Source organism: Leptonychotes weddellii, chromosome 5 (genome assembly GCF_054177405.1).
Source record: "Leptonychotes weddellii isolate Sample4059 chromosome 5, ASM5417740v2, whole genome shotgun sequence".
In the NCBI taxonomy this organism is placed as follows: domain Eukaryota; kingdom Metazoa; phylum Chordata; class Mammalia; order Carnivora; family Phocidae; genus Leptonychotes; species Leptonychotes weddellii.
The window spans coordinates 53001639-53021138 of record NC_138373.1 but is presented as its reverse complement, the minus strand read 5'-3'; the positions used below and the strand labels follow the sequence as shown (position 1 = coordinate 53021138).

At 38.1% G+C, this 19500-nt stretch overlaps 1 protein-coding gene across 4 annotated transcripts in view; it reads left to right on the top strand.

Annotated features, from left to right (window-relative positions):
- NEBL (nebulette) overlaps positions 1–19500 on the top strand; it is a 344799-nt gene that overhangs the window by 241449 nt on the left and 83850 nt on the right. For 2 of the 4 annotated variants that reach the window (XM_006742882.3, XM_031038623.2), the window contains exons 3-6: positions 1565–1669; positions 3278–3388; positions 9657–9767; positions 19203–19304. The exons of the other annotated variants lie outside the window; for them this stretch is intronic. In XM_006742882.3, coding sequence (XP_006742945.3) covers positions 1565–1669; positions 3278–3388; positions 9657–9767; positions 19203–19304 — 429 coding nt within the window. The remainder of the gene's footprint in view (positions 1–1564; positions 1670–3277; positions 3389–9656; positions 9768–19202; positions 19305–19500) is intronic. 4 annotated transcript variants of the gene reach the window in all.

The following is a 19500-nucleotide window of genomic DNA, read 5'->3' as shown; positions in this document are numbered from 1 at the left end:
GAAGATAGTGGCAAAAGATAAAAATAATGAGCCAAACTTAAACCTAATGATAGGTTATTTTCTCTCACACTTAATTATATAATGGGGATACTTTTTTTTTTCTCTTCTTATGATCAAAATAGCTTACTATTTATCATACTGCCATTAACTGTTTAATTACTAGTGACTGAGGAGGGTGATTTGCAGAGCCCTAAAATTAGGGCTAATCTCTGAGAAGAAAAAAAAGTAATTTAGAGCTCAGATAAGATAAATATGTTCCAGTGTTGATTTCATGAATAAAGCAAATGTGTAATGCGGTAGGTGTCTCATACCTAAGAGTCACAGCAGTGAGATACGGTATTTTGCTTAGTATGTTCCTATCTGGTCACACCTCAGGTCGAATTATGCCCCTCAAGTCAGGTTTACATGTGGCAAATCTCGATGTAATGTTAGTGTCGCAACATCGTGTTAGTCACGTCCTTTAAGAACCCAGTATATGGTCAACTCAACTTCACTTTTAGGTTATAATTAGGGAGACCATGTAATTTATCATCTGAACTGGGACATTTTTTTCAGCATAAGTATTTACAGTTTTGGGTAGATAAACATGACTTTATTACAGGGTGATACAACTTTTACCAAATTACCTTCATCCTCTCAACTGGTCATAAATTTTGCCTCACCAGTTTTCAGATTGAGTGGCAATTAGCATGAGAGTGGGATTACATTTTAGGGCCTTGCCCATATAGTTCCTGACTTCACCTCATGTGTTCATGCAGGGTCTTCCTCAAGGGGAAAAGAGTAACTCCTTTTACTACTGAGTTTGAGAGAAGAAATGAGCATGCTCAGTTCAGCCTCTCTGGACTTTCTCTAGTGCATCTGCCTATCCATAGCGTTCTGGAATGATCTCCACCATGTGGCAAGCTTTCAGGGCAGGTTCTGCTCTTCCTCCCCCTTCAGGGGAGGCAGATAGGGAGGCCTATGGGTGCCCCTAAATTGGGTAAGTTTGATTTGAGCAGAATTAATTAGTATAAAGGAAGCTCATCATGGCTACTGTTTGAGCCCCTTCCTCTAATTCAGCATGTATAGGTAATGATGCTAACGGTAATCTCCACTTGTTTGATTTCTGCCTCTACTTCTTAATTGGTTCCATCTGTCCTGATGACTACTTGTCTTAAACCTAGAGGTAGGCAGCTATGTTTTTGTTTGATTGTAGGCTTAACTGTTCAGTCAGTGGCTTGAAAGTAACAATAAACTAGGACACTTGTCGAATGAAATGAGAGTGTTGAATAATTATGCTGAGAAAGCTGGGCAGACAGGACACATAGTCAATGTGCCTCCGCCCCCGTGATCCTTGATGATAACAGGACTCTTACTTATCTAAAGAACAGTCTTTTCTGTGTCTCATCACCTTTGTGGTTCTGTGCTAGATATCCATTTATTTGATTTGGCTGGTTTTGAGCATCATTCCTCATTTGAGTATTTACTTTAGAAAACAGACTTCCTCAAGTAATTCCGTTCAAAAGAGGGGCATTAAAATTGTTTTTCTTCTTTCTCATCTTCTGTAAATTATTCTCTCTTTTAGATTCATTATAAAGAAGAGTATAAAAAGTCTAAGGACAAGTGTACATTTGTGACTGACACTCCCATGCTAAACCATGTAAAAAATATCGGTGCTTTTATTTCTGAGGTAAGGCTTCAAAACATGCAAAATAGTTTGCATTTTCATTTTCTATTTATGTAGATAAAAATTTGTGCATTAAAATTAGAGAATAATATTTTTGAGAGCGCCACTGAGTGTTGGTAATATCTACATAATTATGTAATCCTATGCACCATATCAATTAACTTTATGGTTGATATATTTTATTATATATGTCTATATTTCAACTCTAACCCTTTCATATTTATGTAGGATCACTCTTGAAAAGAGATATTTTATTTGATAAGTAGAAAGTACTGGAAAAATAGTTTTAGAAATTCCATTATTTTATTTCCTAATAGGTATACTAGTTATAAGTTGTTGAATATCATTTTGAAAATAAGTAAAATTTACCAGCTGATTCTATAAAACATGATACCTTTGGTAAGTAATTTTAAATCAATTTAAACTGTTTTTGAGTAGGATCAGTTCAACAGAGACACTTATTATGAGACCACAGAGAAACGCATTACATTCATTTTCCAGCTGAAAAATCATACAGTCTCTGAGAGCATTTCCAACTGCAGATTATGCTGCATTATAAAGCACCATGTCAACAGCGATTTCTGTGAGGAGGCATTTCTGTAGTCTGTGACTAGATCACTCAGGAGAGATAAATTTGAAAAGAGGATGAGTACAACAGTATTGCAAATGACTGACATTTAGTGTTTCATAAGTTATGTTGGAAAAAGATCACCATGATATTCTCAGGATTATTTCTGCTGATGTGAAAACACTTTGAGGAAAACTGGCAAATTTTCTCTTATTGAGTACCCACATCCAACGAGTTGTGAGAACACAAGGATTACACAAGGCCTACGCTCAATAAATCCACGCTCACATCTAGTTTTGAGTGGGGGTAACGTCAGTGTGTGGAAAAACGTGGTTTTGTAGGTTTGCATTAGCTTTTATTTCTCCTGTGCAAAGACTCTCTTGATGTTTCTCATTCCCAATTGATTCTTTTTCCTGAAGGAGTTAACTGCAGAGCACAAAAAGAAAAAAAAAAAAAAGGAAGTGGGCAATCTGTTGTGTTACTTTGCGCCTAATCTCTCTAAGAGAAATGGTGAAGGAGCGTTTCTATTTACTAGTAATGAATTTTGGGGATCACTCTGAGACAATGCAGATTGGAGGTGGGAAGACACAGAAACAACAAAAAGGTACTTCCCCGCCCTCACCACCGCAGTCGTGGTAGAAGGAGGTTAAAAAGATTTGAATAAAGGAACACTGTCCTTTGCATTCAAGTTCTAGACACTACATTCTACCAACTTGTATTTTCTGGAATAACTCAAATGTCTCATTTTTCTCAGGTTTTTCTTTGCTGATCAAACATCTGAAACTCTCTATACAACATGCATAGGTTAAAATGGAAAAGTAGTCATTATTTTCTTGAGCATCTCGTTTTAAAGCTTTTTCCATAATAAATTGGATTTATCTCTCTTCAGAATATGTTCTTCAGTCTAGTATCTAAGGTTAAAATGGTCTACAGGTTTTTAAATTAATTCTGTTTCTGAAGAAAATTTCTTTTTATTCTCTTTCAATATTCACAGTAAAAAAAAGTAGCGCTTATTAATTTTTTTTCCTTTTTCCCCCCTCTAGGCAAAATACAAAGGCACCATTAAGGCGAACCTCTCCAGTTCTCTTTATAAGCAGATGCCAGCCACAATCGATAGTGTTTTTGCAAGAGAAGTTACGCAGCTTCAGAGTGAGGTGTGGTTTTCCTAAATTGTTATATAACTATATATATCGAAATTTAACCACATACAATCAGCATCTTAAAATATATTAATATTTAAAATATGTATTTAAACATAGATAGCAAAAAGGTTGTTTATCTTGGGTTTTACATATTGGATGAAAATTGGAAGCAGCTGACTCATGGGTTGTCAATAGTCACTGGTGGGTCACAGAAAATGAAAAGGACAGGCAAATTTGTTAGTCAAGTGATGCTGTTTTCCTAAGCCCATTCACAGTTATTAATACAACAAATTTTAATCTTGTTAGGACAACTTACTTAGATTAAAATCTGACAGGAGGGGCGCCTGGGTGGCTCAGTCGTTAAGTGTCTGCCTTCGGCTCAGGTCATGATCCCAGGGTCCTGGGATCAAGCCCTGTATTGGGCTCCCTCCTCAGCGGGAAGCCTGCTTCTCCCTCTCCCACTCCCCCTGCTTGTGTTCCCTCTCTCACTGTCTCTCTCTCTGACAAATAAATAAAATCTTTAAAAAAATAAAATCTGACAGCAAATATTAAACCTGTCTCTGATTTAGCATGTGATCTCTAAGTGGAGAACATTCCAGTGGTTTATTCAAAGTCCCGTAACGAGTTAATGGTTAAATTCAGGATCCACAAGTCTGTGCTTCCTCAGTTAGGCGAGAGGTTCCTGAATTTCCTTTTCTGTGGATTATGGATTTCCTGTGGAGTATCTCAGGTGGAAGTGGCCATTTTAGTGATTGCAAGTTGCAGACGAACTCAAGAATTGTCATCCTGTAAGCTCATTTTGAGTCCAGAAGAGTAATTTTCCCCTTTGGTACATTCGACATAAGGAATACATAGTACATTTAATTTGTTGTATTTCTTAAAACAGAATTTCAAAATAGAATATTTCACTTCTTTCTCAGTCATCTTATTGTTTTGTTTTCTCCATAGCACAGTTTTTTTTTTTTTTTAACTTTATGAAATGGCTTCCTAAGTGATACGAGAGCAGGGACTTCCTGTGTCTTATTCTCTGCTCTACCCCCGAGCTTAGAACAGTCCTTGGCACACAGGGGGATAGTCAGTAAATACTGGTAAAATGGATTTTGTTGAATTTGTTGATTCCTTTTATAAGGAAATGTTTCCTTTTATGTAGTTTAATATTCTTTTTTTTTAAAAGATTTTATTTATTTATTTATTTGAGAGAGAGAATGAGAGAGAGAGAGAGAGAGAGCACATGAGAAGGAGGAAGGTCAGAGGGAGAAGCAGACTCCCTGCCGAGCAGGGAGCCCGATGCGGGACTCGATCCCGGGACTCCAGGATCATGACCTGAGCCGAAGGCAGTCGCTTAACCAACTGAGCCACCCAGGCGCCCCTGTAGTTTAATATTCTTAATGCTACATTTTAGGTTAAAAATAATAATGGACACATACAAATGCTTACTATGTGTCAGGTGCTGATCTATACATTTCACATATATTTATATCATTTAATCCGCATAAGTACTCCCAGAGATAGCCCCATTTCAGAGATGTGGAAACTGAAGCACAGAGGAGTTAAATAACTTGCCTGAGATCACACAGCCAATAAATGGCAGAGCCAACACATGAACATAGATAGTCTGGCTTCAGAGTCTGGGTTCTTAACCACACACTGCATCACCTCTTTCTTACCATTTCCACCACTCTTTTGCTTATTAAACAACTTGACTTCTTCCTTCAAAATCTTTTTAGTTTTAAGTAGAGGATGCCTAGGTAATTTTAAAATAGTCTTAAAATAAAGTACTCTTGAAAGAGACTGAGCATTGTTATCCTTTGAGAACATCTTTAAGTACTTTATTATTACAAATTTAAATGTCCTCTGTGTACTCAGCTTGGCAGTAAACTAATCTCAGCTGTGCAACATGAAGCTAAAAATATATGATATCAGAGTTTTGCATGGCTGACCATGACTAATATGTCCCTTTTTTTCCCTCACAACATCTGGTCATCTAGCCACTAGCTGATAATAAACGGACTACTTTATAACGCAAATAAGTACAATCCAACAGTTGATATGTGACAAATAACAATTATGCAAGAAAGAATAGTCTCTTCTTATTTTTATACTTGGGAAGGTAACCTTGGCAGATATTTACATCCTCATTGTGTGAAAGTGCCCAACTTTTCTCACTTTTTATGGCAGAAACGAACATGTGCAATATAGGACTTTTTTAAAAAATTTAATTTTATTTTATTATGTTAACGTTAGTCACCATACAATGCAGTGTAGGACTTAACATGGAAGATAATCCATACTGTATATTGTGGAATCTTTTTTTCCCCCCAGAATAAGTTGTCTCTTGCCTTGTTAGTATGTGTTATGCTATAGTAGAGTATGCCCCTGGGAAAGACGGGTGTGTGCTCCCAACACTGCCCACTGTTGTAATTAGTCACTGAACTTGTTAGTAAGGAAACACCTGGATTCTGAATAAAGTATCTATTTCAATGGAATAATGTAATGTAATAACATTTCAGTGTAATGTAATAATACTTCTTGAGGTTTGTATAAATCAATTTTATTGTTGCTAAAATTGCAGTTCTCAGAGCTTACCTGGTAATAAGACTATCAAGAAAGTAAAACTATCTGACAGTGTCTGATAAAATTACAGAACTAACATTTTACAGTGTCCAAATTGTATCAGATTTGTGGTAACCTAAATTAGAGTGGTTGACACATTCTGGAATTTCAAGGTGTTCTGTATTCTAATGAAAAGTCTCCTAAACTGAGGACACTGGGTCAAAATGTTACGTTAAAATCAATTTGCAAACATTCTCAGCTGCTTACATCCAAACTAGAATGATAAGGTGAAGAGAGCTAAATTAATGCTCCTTACAGAAAATGACTGAGGGGAAGTCATTCTAAAAAAAGAAAGAGATGTGGAGATTTTAGGATGCCGTTTTACGAGATATCCCCCATTAAAAATTTTATAAACAAAGACCACAAAGAGAATTTCTGGAAATGAATGGACCATGCCATGAAATGGTGAGATCCTTCTCACCAGGGCTGTTTCAGGCAGAGGCTAAATAATCTCTTATCACAGAACTGATACAGGCTACTCAGGCATCTGGACTCAGATGTTTGACAGCCTATGTTTTTATCCATAGTGGCTCCGGGGTCCTGCCTAGCAGTGCATTTACCTATATAGTAGTTGTAAAATATCCTGAAGTTAGAAATGTATAGAGATCTTATATATATATGTATATATACACACACATATATATGATATAAAAATATACTATGCTATACTCTGCTATCAAATATGCAAGATAAATGTATGTACTACTTTTTTTTTTTTAAAGATTTTATTTATTTATTTGACAGAGAGAGAGACAGTGAGAGAAGGAACACAAGCAGGGGGAGTGGGAGAGGGAGAAGCAGGCTTCCCGCCAAGCAGGGAGCCCGATGCGGGGCTCGATTCCAGGACCCTGGGATCATGACCTGAGCCGAAGGCAGTCGCTTAACCAACTGAGCCACCCAGGCGCCCCTGTACTACTTTTATAAACATATTTATATATAAGTATATAAGACTATTGCAAATGTCTTCCACTAGTTAGGTATCCAGTAGCAAGGCGACCTTGATTCTCAAGTATGAAGAAAACAGTGTTAATCTAGGGAAATGCTAAACAATAATGACAAATCCTAAGAAATCAAATTTATCAGAAAATTTATTAGCTTGACATGATTTTCCATTAGCTATTTTAAGGATGAAAATCAATATGATAAATTAAAGTTCAGCTGCCTCCAATTTGATGTAATCTTAATTCTAAAGTGGTGCTTCGTTGTAGCTATAAATGAAATGACTTTTAATGCTGCAAGTAGAAAATTACAGAGCCTTTTAAAGAAAGAGTGCTTTTTAAAATTGTGCTTGATGACTCACCATTTCTATGATAACCCACTAAATGATCAGCTGCATTGATTATGTTTATAAAGTCACAAGTCATACAAACTAAACTAGGCACACAGCAAAAAGGAGCTAGGTACGTGCTATCTCCTTTTATTTAAGAAGAAGAAACAAATCTGATAAAGGTTTCTTCTTGGCATAATAGACCTGGTCACCCACTAAACTCCTCCTCCTTTCCCCCAAAGTTATAATATAGAATGTAATGGAACTGACATAATGGTTTTTGCCAACTTAAATGGAGGTCCTTAATGGGTTTCCTATTTAACATAACTAATTGGTGAAAATGTAAAGATATGTTCATGAGAATTAGATATCCTGATGGATTAAATCAATGGACAGACTCTAACAAGATGAGTGATCCCTGAAATAACGGGGTGCTGCGTGTGAGTCCTGTTAATCAACTAGATATACCGGATTGGATGTGAAGACAGAGTGGGGCAGAACTGAACAAGGCTTAAGGACACTAGGTGACAGGAATCTCAACGTAGTTATCAGAAGGAAAACACTGTGATCTATGGATACATGAATAATAGCGAGCACACAAGAAATCATAACCCAGACTAAATCGGACAGTTCTAATTAAGAGAGGTCAGACCATATCTGGAACATTCTGGGCATCTTAAGAAAGGGTGGATTAATTGGAAATTGTGCAGAGGAGGGCATTTAGGGGTACAGGGGCTCACGACCTTACTCCGTGCAGATGGTCTGGAGAAATGGGAGGCATTGACAGCTGTGTGCCCACACCTAAAGTTCCATCCGGTGAACTAGCCGCTAGAGGAAGACGTATTGGGGCTTCATTAAGGGAGGGGCTTTGTGTCAAAGCTTCCACAATTTAGAGACTGTGACACCCCAGTGTGAGTTCCATTTCAGTAAACGTTTTCAAGAAGAACTTGGTGGGGGAGCCAGAGAGGAGATTTAAATATTGATAGTTGTAAGAAATGGCTTTCTTTCTTTATGGTAAGAGGTGATGATTTTATTTTTAAAAATTAGTTTTGTAAATATCACCTTAATCCTCTAGACAAGTATATTATCTAAGTTAGATGAATGGTTAATACAGTTTATTAAAACCCATGAGGGGTTTAAGTTCATGAGAATATTTAATAAACTCATTTATTCACTCTTTCGCTAAACATTTATTGCATTTCTACTCTCTGTCATTCAGTATGAGAGGCACAGGATATTAAAAGATGTGTAAGAAGATATAGGCATAGTTCTCAAGGAGCTAGTATTGGTAAAAAGTTTTTCCTTAAGTTGAGCTGTTATTCCCTTCCATTAAAAATTAGATCTTATTTTGTTCTTGTGACTACTCTTCCAGCTTTTCTCTTTAAATTGCCTCTATTCTCCTGTGTCGAGTTATCCTAACTCCATTTAATATTTTTATTATAAAACTTAATATCTATTGAAAATTAATTTTAAAATAATTTATTCATTCATTCCTATTTTATTTTTATTCATTCATTCATTGAGCAAATATTTATTGATCCTTACTTTGTGCCAGGCACTAGTTTGGGCTCTGAGCATTCACCGAGCTAGATAGTTACATTCTCATGAGGGAAGACAGAAAATAAGTAATTCTATAAAAATAAAACAAAAGTAATTAAAAAGTGCGAAGGAAATACATAGGATAATGGAATAGACTGCGAATAAAGGGATAATTTCTTTGCTGTCTTCTGAATTTTTTTTCCCCCTAACTCTATCATTGAATTTGGTTACTTCTACTTTTGAAGTAATCATTCTCATGCCTTCTGTCCATCCCAGGAGGGAACAAATTGAAATGGTAGCAATGGATGACATTGGCATGATGCTCATTTCCCTCAGGACAGACCTTGACATATCTCAGAAATCTGTGTGCATGTTTTATTTTCTCCCAAAGGTTGGGGCATTTAATGAGGTTTATGTTGTTTTATAGCTGTGCCTGCAGAAAAGTCATAACAATTAATTAAAAATGAAAAATTTGCCTTTAAATATCTGGTCATTTTCCCCACTTTGTCAGTTGCTTTCCCAAGATTTAAACCTTGGACATTTATGACCCTAAGAGCTCATAGATTTGGAAGGTTTCCCAAAACCATAGCTGAGATTTAAGCTAGCTGAATATGAGTGGGGATTTTAGCATGCATATGGTCAAGGACTTTTGAAACAAACAGGAAAGAGTCAGATTTAGGATTCTAACCTGAAGCACTAACCTTAAAGCACTGAGTATATTCTCTTGTTGTAGAGGCTTAGGCAAATATGACCATCAGTGGTGGGATTCAAATACACAAACTCCTAGCAAAACACCGAAATTTAACAGGTAAGAATGTAGTATGCCCCTGAAAAAACTAACAATGATTTGTGTTTTTAAAGGTTGCCTATAAGCAGAAACACGATGCTGCCAAAGGATTCTCAGATTATGCCCATATGAAGGAGCCACCTGACATCAAACATGCCATGGAGGTCAATAAACACCAGAGTAATGTAAGGACCCCCTCCCTCATGTTTTTCTGGTAAATCGTGGTTACCCACATCAGGGCTAATGGATATGTTGTTGCAATTTACATATTACAACTCTCCTCTTCAAAAAGAACTTTAAAATTTCTTGTTTTTAAATCTCCCAGTGTTCAGTCATAAATTCATCTGAATTACTCTATCAAAAGTCATTAAAACCTTGTAGAATGTCTTTAAAATGTCAGGTCCTTGCAGATATTGGAAGTTCTGCCTTGGACCTATTGGGTTATTGGCATTTCCTAGAGTGCCCTTGACTTGATGGTAAAGCTCTCGTAGTTTCCAGTCTAGAATTGTAGAAGAACTGGGAGAAAGGACACCAGAAACCACTGGCCTGGGGAATAGTCCCTCACAAAGGCTAGTGAGATAGTACCCCACTACTGTCTCTTTTGGAACACATATGGAGAGCAAATGGTCAAACTTAAGACCCATGGAGAACATGAAAGCAGTTGATGTGTGATGGCTGACTTAGCAGAAACCAAGGGAGAGGAAACAAACCCATAGAAGATAAATTCTTTTAAAAGTTGTAAGTTAGAAGATTATAAAGTTGTAAGTTAGCAGGAGCATCAAAACTTCCGCGTGTTTGCTCAATGACCACCACTATCCTGGTGGCCTAGAAGAATAATTTCTTCCTGAAATTTCAGTGGAAGCTCATTTGTCTCCCCATTAGGAATTCTTTGTTCTCTAGGAGGCATGTAGGAATTGTTCGTTAGGTTCTTAATGGGCTACAATCAGTTCAGATAAAGGTGTCTGCCTTAGTTGGGTCAAGAAACTCCCTTTCTTTGGAAGCTACCTGAAACAACTGTGTCATCTCCCATGGGCTCTGTCCCACCACCTAGCTCCCTTACTGAATGGGGCTTGGCTGACCTTGTGTCCCCAGAGCCTCAGCTGTGCAGTACCTCTTTCCAGGATGGCAACAGTTATCTGGTATTAAATTGCAATAGATCATTGCTTAAGTACAAATGGAGTGAGGTTTTACATTTTCACTCCAATGTGTAAAGATATGCCAGTACCAAGACAGTTTCCCAAGATGGTTTAACTTGGATGAGAGATGAGAAAGCTACACGTCTGTAATTACCAGCAAGGCCATTTGAAGGGGATGCTTCGTAAGAACGGTTTGCTTACAGAATGACGGTCATAACCATAATTACTACCACTTAGCTAGCACGGCTGCGCAACAGGAACTCTGCCAAGACTCCCATTGTTTCCAACTCTCACAAAATCCCTGTACTGAGTCCCCATTCTGTAGATGAAGAAAATGAGACGAAAGAGTCAAACTCCCAAGTCCACCCTTTCTGGATGCCTCTTAAAAGGCATTGGTTATTGGTTGAGATTTTAAATGAAAATTTTAAAATGTGGGACAAAATAGGTTATCATCAGGATTTAGATCAACAGATTCAAGGAGCTGCAGGACCGAAGGGGTTGGCGGTGGCCCGGGAGGGGCTGGAGCGCCTTACATGGACCCTCGGGAGGCTGCTTCCAACTCTATAATTCAATGAAATTCAAATACGGAAGTTCCTTATCATAGAACTGGGGTTATTATTTTAACTCTGCCTTTTCTTTTAAAAGGTCTTTGATTGAGGGATTGAGGGAATAGAGTATAAAGGCCTTTTCTCTTCCATTCAATACTGTGTACTTATGGGAGAAGGATGTATTTACTTACACTCCTCTGCCTACTCGGCTCGACCTTCACATGCAAAGTTTGTACATATAATAGGATTTAGAAAGTGTTTAAGACTATTTACTCAGATTTAAAGTGAGAATGATATTTGTATTCTACCTGTGAAGTAGTTGATATTCCCCTAGAGTCAGGGCACTTAGAAGAATACATTTGTTGTCCCTACAATATGAAATTTAAACCTAGGTCTCGAAAGCCACAGGAAAGCAAGTACCTCTCCTGGTTCATAGGTGAGGCTGGTGCGTCTCCACAAAAGACAAAACTCTGTCTCCCACAAAACTTCAGTCCGTCGAAACCCATTTGCAGAGAATCTACTAATAGAATTACCCTTCCGTAATGTGGGATGTCCCTTTACATGATGCCTCTAAATGACCTGATTTAACTTAAAAGAAAATGTGTTGTCACACGTACATCTGATTTGCCTAGAAATAAGGCATCTTTGCTGACCTTTTTTTTTTTTTTTAAGATTTTATTTATTTATTTAGAGAGAGAGAATGAGAGAGAGCACATGAGAGGGGGGAGGGTCAGAGGGAGAAGCAGACTCCCTGCCGAGCAGGGAGCCCGATGCGGGACTCGATCCAGGGACTCCAGGATCATGACCTGAGCCGAAGGCAGTCGCTTAACCAACTGAGCCACCCAGGCGCCCTTTGCTGACCTTTTTATTTTATGTTTCTACCAAGAGCAAGTCAGCTTTCCAGTATCTGTTAGAGAACCAAGAAACTGGGCCAACTGCGTTTAAACCCTTTAAGTTCTGCCTCCTTTCAGCTCAAACTTTTATTAGAACATTTATCAGTTTGCCAAAGGGCATGTTTTTCCTTTCAGAACTGTTCTCTCCCTCATGCCTTTAGAAGTGTGAATAGGCAGAAGAGGATGGGGAGAGGACTTCTGCGAGGGCAGACTGAATTCTCACCTCTGTGTAACTCACAGTTTCAAGAGGAAGACTAGTCGTTCTAGGGGCACTAGTCTCTTCTGTCCCCCCACAATTCAGTGAGCACGGAATGGGGGGGAGATCATTTATCCGAATATCCTCCACTGAGGCATATAGTAGAAAAGGAATTTAGAGTCAGACCACATGTTGCCTGGAAGATCTTGGACAAGTTACTTAATATCTACAAATCTCAGTGTTTCCATCTGTAAAGTGGGGCAGTGGTATCCAACTCACTGGGCTCTTGCAAGTATTAAATGAGATGGTGTATATATAAAGGGCTTTGCAGAGGAGCAGCTCCATAAAATATGAGTCCTCTTTGGTCCCCCTCCAATTTTAAAGGGTGATTTGAGAGGTTAGGATGATTTCATAGTCAATTTGAAATAATTAACAGAGCTTAGATTGAGAAAAGGGCCAAATTTTGTGAAATTTATATTAAGAAGCATTTAGGTCAGAAGGGCATGTTCAAAATGATCCTGAACCCATATAACTACCTATCTTGTTGATACTATAACCAAGAAATGATTAAAAACAGCCAATCTAAATCCTTTTTTATCTTAAGGGATGTATCCCTGCCAAATTCTTCTAATGTAATTAGAGAAACTGGAGATAATCTATCTGGTTACTTTCCCCTAAAGAAGGGCTCAAAATGAAAACCCCAGTAACATTATTAGTTCTCATCAATCTTATCAGAGATGCAAAATCCAATAGTTCTGAAGGAAGTCAAACAAATTTTGAACTGCCATCTTAAGTTTTGTAAGTAATGTGGTCTGTATAGACTTGTGATGAAATTGGAGTGGTAAACTCTTCCAAAACACCATATTGGTAATCAATTCAATGTGCATTGGAAGGAAGTATTCAGCAGGGGAAACAAGAGACTTCATGTTTAAGAATGATATATATATATATTCTTAATGGTAAGAAAAACTTATCAGGAGATAAAATTTCTATTCCATCAGAAAGTGAAAAAGCTTAGAGATAAATCAGTAAAATGATACTAGAGAGGCTGTCATGGTTTTGTGTGGTTCCCCGATGTGACTTATAATAACAGCACTTTGGGAGTTAGTATTAAAATAGATACATTAGTGTTTTGCTCATCTCTGAGACAAGAATAGTTAGTAATACCCATTCTGCCTTCTTTACAAGATTGTGGTGGTGGTAAAATTAACTCATGAATAAGAAAACTTCTATCAACTCTAAAATGCTTTTTATAAACAATGACAACAATAATAATGAGAAAGATGCAGCTCAGTATTTTACTCCATCTTTTAGGAGATGGAAAACTTTTCTGCCTTCTGATGAATGTCAGATCCTAGGTTTACCTGTATATAAAAGGTTTACATTCTCTCATAAAAATAATACTTACAATCTAATCCTTTACTCATTTTTTACATACAGGATGCCCAGACAGAAATAAGCCTGAGATAGAATTTCCAGTCCATGTGCCTATGTGAGATACCTGGGGGCATCTCTAATGTGAGAGTTTAGGATAAAAGTATTTCTTGGGAATGACTGCACGAGTGCTTCCAGATTATAACTAAATACAGGCCCCACTATGCCCTTCTATTCTGCCAAACTTAAGATGTAAATCCTTTCTAGTCTCTTCTCACCAAGAATCACGTTAACCTTCATCAGAGTGGCAAAGGGAATGATGGTTCTGGGCCAGTTGGGTTTGATTTCTTTAAGTCTGCTCACCAGCCTTAATTCCCCCACAGGGGTCTGTCTGTGGCTGCCATCCTGGCTGTCCCCTCATCTCTCAATCTTGGCATCTCCAAGGACATAAATCTGAGTCTCTCATTGGCCAAGCCCAACTCAGAACAATACAAGGAAGGGGATTGTGGATAACTTGTTCCAGTCCTGGGAGGGAATGTTGAGGAAGCCTGGTTGGACAGAGACAATGCAGCACAACAAGGGTGGGATGATGATTTAATGCATTCATGCACGTAAAGTGCTCAGAACAATGCCTGGCATGTTGGACCCTCTGCACAGATGTAAAAAAAAAAAAAAAAATGCAAAAGACGTTATACACAACTAGTGAATCACTGAACACTACATCAAAAACTAATGATGTACTACTATATGTTGGCTAACTGAACATAATAAAAAAAAGATCAAGATTATAGGGAACAAGCTGAGATTAAAAGACAACAAAATGATGAAAGTACAAACTGAGGGACAGGGTGAACATGGCGAGACAAGGAAGAAATTCCAAAACAAATTTGATAGAATTAATATCTTTATTGGAGGCAATGAAGAACAGATTTGACACTGCAGAAAAACCTGAAATGGAGACTGTTAATCGGGCATTTCTAGGTTTAGCAACAGAACTCCATCTCAAGTTAGCTAAGTAAAACATGAGAATTTATTGGCTTGCATAATTGGAAATTCAAGCTACCTTTAGGTGTACCTGGATCCAGAGGCTCACAGTGTCACTGGGACTCTTTGTCCCTCCCCATCTCATGGCTTTGCTTTTGGACAGACTGTCTAGATGGTCTCAAGATGACAGCTGGTGTTTCCAGAATTAAATCATCCCTAGAGCCACTGATTCCAGAGGGAAGGACAGAAGCTCTTTCTCCCTCCAGCCTCAGATCCATCAGTGACTCTGGCCCTCCCTGGGTTATGTGTCTGCCCTCTTATTATTGATTGTGGCTTCTAAAGAGATGAGATGTATGATTGGACAACCTGTCATGTCACCACCCCTGTTGCCAAGAAGGTAGGCTGCTTTGGACAGCCCCACCAAATCACACGGAGTGAGAGGGAGGGGCAGTTTCCAAATAAAAAACCCCAGGCCGTTACAGAAATTACACATGTCCATTACAGAGGCATAACTTAGGAAAATGACCCAGATATGTGGAAAAGGGCCAGGAAAGAAATTTAGTGGAAAAAAAAAGGAGGAAGAGATCAAGCATGTATAGTAATATTTTCAGGTGTTCCTGAGGAAGAAACCACAATCAGTCTTTACAGATAAGATTGTATATTGTTATATGTTATTAAAAAGAAAAGGCCGTTTATCTTGGATACAAGATCAAGGTATAAGGAAATGATCATCATATGATAATTACTTTTTTGCCTCATGTGGGACCTCGAGAAGGAAATGAAACTTCATTGAAAGGCATAATACAAGGTTTAAAGAAGTGGGGAAATTCACCTTCTTCTCTTGGGAACAGACTGAAATAGTTTTGAGAAATTTTTCCCTAAGTCGTTTTGTAGGTTGAGTTGCATGCAATGCCCACTGAAGTTTCATTTGTTTCCTTTGTGGAACTGACTAGAATTATTCTAATGTTCATTTATGAGAATAAATAGGTAAAAATTAAGAAAAATTTTGAAAAAGAAGAGCAGTAGACAGAACTTGGTGTAAGGTATGTAAATCCTCATGGTCATACATTCAAGAAATGCGTGAGTGAGGCAGTGAATGTTAAGTCCTTAATATGCTACCTGGTCCATAGTAAATGGTCGAAAGTGGAGATTATTATTGGTGTTATTATTTCTCCTCTTCCCCCTTCTCCTTCTTTTCTCTCTTCTCCTTTGTCCTCCCTCCTCCCATCTCCCTCTTCCTGCTTTTTCCTTCCATGCTCTGAGGGTGCAGTAGGGAGCAAAACATTAAATAAAATGAGGTAAGGGGCGCCTGGATGGCTCAGTCATTAAGCATCTGCTTTTGGCTCAGGTCATGGTCCCAGGGTCCTGGGATCAAACCCCACATTGGGCTCATTGCTCAGCGGGAAGCCTGCTTCTCCCTCCCCCATTCCCCCTACTTGTGTTCCCTCTCTCACTGTCTCTCTCTGTCAAATAAATAAATAAAATCTTTAAAAATAAATAAATAAATAAATAAATAAATAAATAAATAAATAAACAAACGAGGTAAAATCAATCATTGACCCTCAAGCTTGCACCCATCCTGGGCTGATGATTTTCAGGAGTCTCTTCTTCTCTTCTTATTCAACAGTATTATACAGAACACCATCTTGTCATGAGAAGACAACCTGAAGAATGGAGGCCAGTCCCTTGTTCCAATACAGTTAGCACTTAGGGGTTGAATTTATTCAGGAAATAGAAAAAAGAAAAAAAAACCCAAAACCCTGCCACACCTCTCTTCTACCATATACTGTTTTTATTCTTCCTGGGTTCTGACGGACTGCAGAACGGAGCAAAGACATAGTGCAGACATTTGAGAAATGTCAGGTGAGCTCCCCTCAGACCCGGGTTAGGAGGAGGAAGATGAGCAGTGCTCTTAGGCAGCCATGTTGCTGCACCAACAAGTTCAGACATCCTTGCAGACTGTGAAGACCAGGAGCCTACCGCCCTGCGCCTCTCCATGTAAAGCCCCGTTCCTGTGGGATGTCCCCATGCAGTGGTATCCTGGAAGATCTGACTAGTGACCGGGCTCCCGTGCTGTTCTCCTGTGTGGCTCTGTGGTGTCCGCTTGTTTGAATTTGCAGCTCTTGTCAATCTTAATATTTGTTTTGAGTCACATATGCCGGCCTCTAATTTGCAATTTACATGGATGATGGGGCCCTATTCAGAGTCCTGCTCCTTCCGCCTTTGTGCCCCTCACGTCTCTTCACGCAGTCATTAGGCTGAGCAGCATATAATTACGTAACCCATACAAAGCTTAGATTTCTGGAAGGTTGCAGCTCTTTTCAAAAAGTAAGGGTTTCCATTTTTATCCTCATTCTTTTCTAAACAAAAGACATTACCCCCCTGTGGTTTCCGTATGAATGCAGTAACTTAGAAACAGTTAGTCTTGTAGGTGGGTAGTAATTTTGGTTTGTTTTCACCTGAGAGTCGGTTTTTGTTTACACAGCTTGTGTTTAACCGAGTGCAGGCGGAGGTTGATTGGCCATCACTGGCACATGAGCGTGTTGTTATTTGAAGCCAATGAAATTGGCTTAATTTTAAACCCCTAAAGATTTAAAAAATTCACCCAACAATATAACTCAGTTTTCAGCCTATTTTCATGTTTCTTTTGCTACCTGTGTGCACGAAACTTACCTGAATTACTTGTGACAGTAAAGCCTATGAAAACAAATACTGAAGAAAACAGATGTTCTTGCTGAAATTATGTTAATTCTATTGAAGTTGTGTTCACTCGTTAGATTCATGATTATAAACATTGTTTTAAAAACAGTCTTGGGGGCGCCTGGGTGGCTCAGTCGTTAAGCGTCTGCCTTCAGCTCAGGTCATGATCCCAGGGTCCCAGAATCAAGTCCCGCATCGGGCTCCCTGCTCAGCGGGGAGCCTGCTTCTCCCTCTCCCACTCCCCCTGCTTGTGTTCCTGCTCTCGCTGTCTCTCTCTCTGTCAAATAAATAAAATCTTTAAAAAAAATAAAAACAAATAAAAACAGTCTTGGTGGTGGGGCGAATGCAAGCCCTTAAAAGAGTAAATAGAAATGTATATAAATATTTCACTGAAATAAAATAATATAATGCGTAGGGAGCCTTTCACTTCCTATACCTGATATTATTTTTGAAAGAAATGAGAAAGTACAAATGTTTTCTTAACTCTGCAGGAAATTGAAAGGAAAATAACAAGATACATTGATATTATCTAGAACACTGGCTCATATTGATTAACAGGAGAATTCATTAAAATGCAGATTCTTCAGAAATTCTATTATGTAGGGTTGGGGATGGACCTCAGGAATCTAATTTTTGAGTAAGTACCTTAGATGATGCTATTGTGGAAAGTCTCCAGGCAACAATAGAAATATTTGTTTTGTACAAATATAATTAATTGTGCATTTTGTATTGATGTTGTTTTACATTTCTATGTTTTACCTTTCTATGCCTTGAAAAAATGAAGGTCTTAAAAATGACCATTGCTGCCCCCTTTGCGTTAGATCTTTAATAGAACTAATGTAATGGACAAGTCGACCAGCCCCTGGTGATATTGCCAAATAGAATTACATCTGGAAAATAGATAAATACTCCTTCAGCTCATGACTGACCTCAGGAAGCAGAGAAATGGACAGACTGGTGAGGTGTTGACTGTGGGACGTTATACCAGTTCTCATCTGGTCTTGCCTCCTGTTTGTCAGTGGAGTTAATCTAAATAACCATCATTGTCTAAAGTACATTTGGTAAAATTTACATGCATTTTTCTCTTTAAATGTCTATTTTCCACACTTTGGTTTGATTGTATCTCATGTGCATTCAGAGAATGGATGTTCCTTAATGTCATTGCTTTTATTTTTGGAGGCTCAAGTCACTGCATTGATATTTGCTAGGTAATAAAAATATCAGTACACATGACTAGACTTGCCAGACATGGGCATTTTAATAAGAGTCCAGTCAGAAAAAGAAGAGAGAGCTGGAGAGGAGCAGCTTCACACACCCTCACCCCAGGAAGTGATTTTTCTACACTCATGTACTGGGCTTACCCTGCATCCACTGGAGGTTGAGACTGTGTGATGGGCAAGTTAAAGCCCTTGCTAAGGATATTCTGTATGTGAATATGTACATACACTCTTACACGTAATGACATGCTTTTAAGGTGATAATTCCATAAGAATTCCGTAAGATTCTGTAAGATTGATTTTGTGCCCAAGTCTTGGGCTCACATTTTTTAGGTTGTATGAATCCAGTTCAAATGCAGTAATGCTAGTGAGACTTAGGTATGGGAGAGAAAATAATGTATCTATTCAAATAAATGTACATAAAAAAATTTAAAAAACAATTTATGGTCGGTGGGTTCTCTAAGATGATTATGGCAAGGATAAATGATGTATAGACATTAAGATTGGTAGCTCTATAAAATTACTAATTTCTTCTTTTTCTTTCTCTCAATCAAAACTGTCTCTTTGATCAGATTTCTTATAGAAAAGATGTGCAGGACACCCACATGTACAGTGCGGATCTCAACAGACCAGACATCAAGATGGCAACACAGATCTCCAAGATCATAAGCAATGTAATCTCTCTTTGTTATCTTGAGCAGAAAGGATTTCTTATTTTTTCAGGAGACAACACATGACTTTGGTGGTTGAATGGTTAATTTAATTAGTGAAATTAATCAATCTGAATTAATGACATCTCAAGTTTTTTATCTGAAATATCCATTTGACTGTGTAAGTTATTCAGGTATATGCAGAAACTGCCCAAATTCA